Source organism: Arachis ipaensis, chromosome B7 (genome assembly GCF_059453495.1).
Source record: "Arachis ipaensis isolate K30076 ecotype BB chromosome B7, ASM5945349v1, whole genome shotgun sequence".
NCBI lineage: Eukaryota > Viridiplantae > Streptophyta > Magnoliopsida > Fabales > Fabaceae > Arachis > Arachis ipaensis.
In genome coordinates, this window is record NC_142442.1 from 87,565,702 (window position 1) to 87,571,701 (window position 6,000).

A 6,000-nucleotide genomic window follows, 5' to 3' on the forward strand; every position below is an offset into this window, starting at 1 on the left:
AGGATGAGCATTTTTTTTCTATATATTATTTTAAAATTAATAATGTCATTCTAATTTAATAAATTTTACTATAAATTTATTTTGTATTTAAAATAATATGTCTTAATTTAGGAGTGATATTTCCTATATATTTATATGTTATGTGTATATATACAATTTTACTACGGTAACTAATCCATTATTTAATTTATTTATTATTGGGCAGTTTGTGGTAATCCTATTTAATATTTACATAATAAAGATGGGTTTAGATAGAGAAATGTGAAATAAGTTTTATTGGTTTAAATGCTCATTTGGCTCTTTTGCAAATATAAAGTATATGCGTAAGCCATTTTGAATTTTGTTAATAAGTTAAAATAGTTTCACAAAAATGTTTGAAAGTGATAGAAAATTTAGTTTAAAATAATCTAAAATTATCTTATTTTATATTTGATTATTATTTATAATTTTAGTATAAGTAATAAATGTTTGTTGTATCAAAAATTAATTTGATTCACTTGTATTATATATTAAGATAATTTGGGACTTTCTTAGCAATGATGTGTGGGGTTTAGTAAAGAGAGCTTTTGCAGGTGAGAACATCAGTGCGGTTGTTTTTGACACATTCATTGTTTTGATCCCCAAAATTAAAGCTCCGTCTTACCTGAAAGACTTTCATCCTATTAGTTTATATAATGTTATTTACAAAATTATTACAAAAGTGCTTGTTAATAGGTTTCGTCCTTTTCTTTCTGAAATCATTGGATCACTTCAAGGTGGTTTTATTCCAGGAAGAGGAACAAAAGAAAATATAATAATAATTGCGTAAGAAATAATGTATTTCATGAGGAACACCAAGTTGAAGAAGGGTTCTATGACATTTAAGATTGATCTTGAAAAAGCTTATAACAGAGTAGACTGGCGATTCCTTGAAACTTCCTTGATCAAATTTGGTTTTCCTGTCGCTACTATTAATCTTATCATAGCTTGTGTGACTTCATCCTCTTTGTCTATTCTGTGGAATGGTAATAGGTTTCAAAGCTTTAAACCTATAAGGGGGCTGAGATAGGGGGATCCCATGTCCCTTATCTTTTTGTGCTTTGTATGGAGAATCTTTCTTGTCTTATATCATATAAAGTCTCTCAAGGATTGTGGATCCCAGTATCTGTTTCTAGACATGGCCCAAAAATCTCTCACTTGATGTTTGCTGATGATCTATTACTTTTCTGTAAAGCCACAAAAACTCATCAGGTGACAAAGGTTATGAAGACTCTGGATATGTTTGCTCAAGCGTCGGAGCTGAAGGTGAATATCCATATATCTAAGGCTAAATGTTCCAAGAATGTTTCAGCGAGAAGAAAAGAGGTGCTTTCAGGGGTCTCTAGTATCCGATTTTGTCAAGATCTGAGAAGATATTTGGGAGTTAATATTGGTCATGATAGGACTTCTAGAAAGATGGCACAGGAGGTCATTGACAAGATTCAGAAAAAGCTTGCTACTTGGAAGGGGTGCTTGCTTAATAAGGCGGACAGACTTTGTCTTGTGAATGCGGTGATGGCTTCTATTCCGATTTACAATATGCAAGTTTCCCTTCTTTCGAAGTATGCGTGTGATAAGATTGATTCTTTGATGCGTCAGTTCTTATGGAAGGGTCAAGCGAATGAGAGAGGGTTGCCTTTGGTCAAGTGGGACATTGCTATAACTCCTAAAAAGGCAGGTGGCTTGGGTGTTAGAGATACTCTCTGTGCGAACATGGCTCTGCTTGGCAAGCTAGTTTGGGATTGTCTGAATAATACGAACAAATTGTGGGTGCAGGTTCTCACCCACAAATACCTCTAGAACTCCAAGGACATGGGCAGCATTCGTTGTCACAATGCCTCAACTACTTTTGGAGGAATATTCTAAAGGCTTATGATATCTTAAAAGAAGGATTTCGATGGAATATGGAAAATATGCAACAATCGATTTGGTATGATGAGTGGAGTCCTCTTGGCAAACTTTGTGAGCTTATGTCTTATATTCACATATCTGAAACAAATTTTTCTCTTGCTGATTTGTGGAGCAGTGGTACTTGGGAGGGGGATAAGCTTGCAACGCCAATTTCTCATGAGGTCAAACAGTTTCTTCATAGCCTTGGGCCTCCTCTAATGTCAGAATCGGAGCCCGGATGGATCTGGTGGCCCGCATCGCTAAAAGCCTATAGTTCTCGAGAAGGTTATCGTTGGCTCCTGACGAGGAAAGTGAATTCGATTGAAAATAATAACTGTGGGTGGATTTGGCGATGTAATTTGCCAGAGAAGATAAAGATGATGATGTGGATGGGTTTACAAAATGCGCTTCCAACAAATGCCTTCCAGTTCAAGCGTCATTTAACTGATTCGGGAAGATGTTCGAGATGCAATGCCTTCTAGAAATAATGGAGCATTGTCTTAGGGACTGTGTGAAATCAAGATGCATTTGGCAAATGTTGGATCTTTTGCTTATTGATTCATTTGAAGGTACTCCTTTGGAATTTTGGATTCGAAAGGTCATGCCAGGCAATGAGGCAATTGTAGGGGCGGGTCTTTGGTGGGTGTAGAGGCACCGTTGTATTGATATTTTCAATAATGGAGATCAGTGGTCAGACTACAAGGTTGTTACTATGGCTCGGATTACTACAAATGATTTAAGAAAGTCTGCCAGTACCAGTTATATAACTTTTAAAGATTGAAGGAGGTGGGAACCTCCAACAGGTGACACTTTTAAGGTTAATTGTGATGCGAGTCTGTTTTCTGATTGGAACCTAGCATGAATTGGTTGTGTTATTAGAGATTCTAATGGGCATTGAATTTCGGGTTGTTCTAGTAGCTATTCTCCAGGGCCTATCGTTAGATGTGAGCTTTTTGTTGTTTGGAGGGGTTTGCTTTTAGCTTGAGATTATGCCTTGAGAGATATTGTGTGAGAAACAGATTTTCTTGATATTTTGCACATTTTAAACAATCCGGTAAATGGGCTAAATTATGATGTGGTTGATATTTTTCAGAAGATACAAGAGTTTCTATCAAGGTGTTGGATTGTGGATTTTGAATGGATTACTCATGAAGCTAATGCTGTGGCAGATTGGCTGACGAGATATGCGGTCAAGACCAATCTAACTCATATTATTTGCACTACAAGAAAAAAGGCCTATCGGCACCCTTTTTTCTTGCCACGCTTTAAAAGCGTGGCCAAAAGTAGTCAATGGCCACGCTTTTATGAGGGTAGCCACTGATTTGTGATTCGGCCACGTTTTTTTTGGCACGCTTCAAAAGCGTGGCCATAGAGAGATTTTGGCACGCTTTTATGAGGGTGGCCACTAATTTATGATTTGACTACCCTTTTTTTGCCACACTTCAAAAGCGTGCCCATAGAGAGAAACAGGTACGCTTTTAAAGCGTGGCTAGTTTGTGAGGATACGGGCACATTTTTAAAGCGTGCCTATAACCTCTAATTATTTGAGACCCTAAAAAAGCGTGCCGATAGGTTCCCACTTAATTTGATTTGTCACTCAAACACTTAATTTCTTTATCAGAACACTCAAAACAGTCCTAACTTAGAAGTGAGAACCCAAACCCTCGAATCTTCTCCATTACTCAACTAAGAACCCTAAACTTTCACATCCCTCTCTCAGTTCGCAGCCCTCTTCATCACTGAGAAATGAGAATCCATCGTCATCTTTCAGGTTGTAGCCCGCTCTCAACTTGCAACTCTCTATCCTTCTCTTGCAACCCTTTATCCCTCTTTTACAACTCTTGGAAACTTCAATCGGTGCTGCCTCCGCCGGCACACCCTCCATCGGCGCGCCCTCCGTCGGTGTTCACTCTTGCTCGCAAGGCCTCCATCAGCACTCGTTCTCTCTTGCTCAAACCTTACCTCCGTCGACGCTGACTCAATCGTCACTGCCTCTCCCTCAATCGTCGTTCCTCCCTCAATCGACGCTCAACCCTCACCATAACACAAGAAGGTATGTATTTAAAGATTTAATCCCTTTTTGTTTCTCTGTTTCAACCCTCCGCAAATTTCTCTATTCAACCCTCACCATAACGCTGATTAATGTTTTCTTTTCTTATATAATCATCTCTTGCAACTGTAATCACCTCTCTTTTTGTTTTGTTTCTATTATGTGGTGAACTCTCTAGTTTGATTGCATTGGTGTGGGGAATGCGATGGATTGTCTATTTTATTATATGTGCTTTGCCTTACCATGACACACATGCATTTATTCGAGTCTACTTCATCTACCCAACCCGAGTACTAACTTCTAACTAACTGTTTCCTTGAATTTCAGTTCTGTTTTGTGATTTTTTTTTTCATTTTCTGTTTCTTGAATGTGTGTTGTTTGTGAAAATACCTCAATGGACTTCATATGACGAGACACATCATGACTTGTTTCTTCTTCTTCTTCTCTAATATGAACAACTCAATACAATGGCTTCTTAGACAACACCACAATTCAATAATACTACTATTCAAAATCAATTTCTTTCTATTCATGGTTCCCATTTAGCAGGGTGTTGAGTTGGGGGGAAGGATATTACAGTGGAGACATTAAGACAAGGAAGACAAGTCAAGGAGTGGAACTCAATTCTGATCAGATAGGGTTGCAGCGGAGTGAGCAGCTTCGAGAGTTATACAAGTCCCGCAAAGCTGTAGAAGCCAGCCCTCAAACCAAAAGGCGTTCAGCAGCACTGTCTCCGGAGGATCTCACAGATACAGAAGGGTACTATTTGGTTTGCATGTCCTTTGTATTCAACATTGGCTAAGGGTAATAATAGTGACACTAATAAATCTTCTCTTTATATGTTTTTTCTTTGTCCTGTTTGCTTTGTATCCTTTTTGAAGTGAAGAGGCAGGTTGGGACGTGCTAATTACTTGCCATAGTAAGAGTCTAAGTTTCTGTTTTTCTTTAGAATGTATCATGTTATTAACTGTTATGTGTAAACATAATATCCTTTGCTTCTTTTAAATTGGAAATTTAGTTCTCTATACTATAAAGGCATACTTTTATTTTGATTATATCAAATAATTGCAAGCTGAAGTTGTTGTTTTAAATTTCATCCCATTGTCTCTATTTCCTCCTTTTATTTATTATTTGATCACAGAATATAGTCAGATGAGTTACTTTCACAACCCTGGAATAGCTGTAGGATATCTATGATATGGTTCCTGTATACCTTTTTCTCAAACACTCAAATAACCTAATATTTGCAAAAGCCCCATATACACTATATCAATACTTTTACTTCTGCTTCTACTTAATGGAGCACCTCATATCAATACTTTTACTTCTACTTCTACTTACTGCTATTATTATTTTTATCAGTGCACAAAGTGATGGTAAATCTGATTATGCAGGAGTTGCAAGCTAGAGGAATTAACAATAAGCATACTCTTGCTTATCAGGTTAGTTTGGACCTCATTAACTTGCTTTTTAATTGCTAAATTGTTGGCTTACCTTTTAGAGCCTTTGTTTCTTATGGCATTGTTGGATGAATTTCTAGAATCAAGTAGGCCCGATACAGTGGTTGAAACCATATACAGATGAAACTCTCATTGAGCTTGGTCAGATAGGTGTGAAGAGTCTTTTAGCTGTTCCAGTGAGGTACATTATTTTTGGACTTTTACCCCTGTTTTTAAATTTTAATTGTGTTTTGCGTTAGACACTGTTGAAAGTTGTGAAATAGCCTTAAGAGTAAAAGACACTCCTCCTCCTTGTATCTCAGCTTTGTGAGTGAGCACATAGAGACCCTTAAAGAAATTGACATGGAGTACAGGGAGTTTGGACGGTGCATGTGATCAAGTGGGGTAATATGTGACAGTGTGAGCATAGGCCCCTCTCCAATTCCACCAACCTTTTGCTTTGGTTTTTGGTTCATTAAATACAAACCAGTAAAACCACGCAATCCAAAAGGAAACAAACACATGTTTTTGGCTTTCTTTTGATTCCTTTTCAACTCAAATCCCCAACGTTACGTAGGAATTTCTCCCTTTGACATATTAATT

At 37.4% G+C, this 6,000-nt stretch overlaps 1 protein-coding gene across 1 annotated transcript; it reads left to right on the top strand.

Annotated features, from left to right (window-relative positions):
• The first annotated feature begins 814 nt into the window (after positions 1-814).
• Positions 815-5,793, top strand: LOC148553269 (uncharacterized). Its single transcript, XM_088494804.1, has 8 exons — positions 815-1,004; positions 1,214-1,696; positions 1,795-2,367; positions 2,478-2,547; positions 4,508-4,727; positions 5,353-5,400; positions 5,499-5,599; positions 5,682-5,793. The coding sequence occupies exons 1-8, from the start codon at positions 815-817 to the stop codon at positions 5,791-5,793; spliced, it is 1,797 nt and encodes a 598-aa protein (XP_088350930.1).
• Positions 5,794-6,000: the final 207 nt, after the last annotated feature.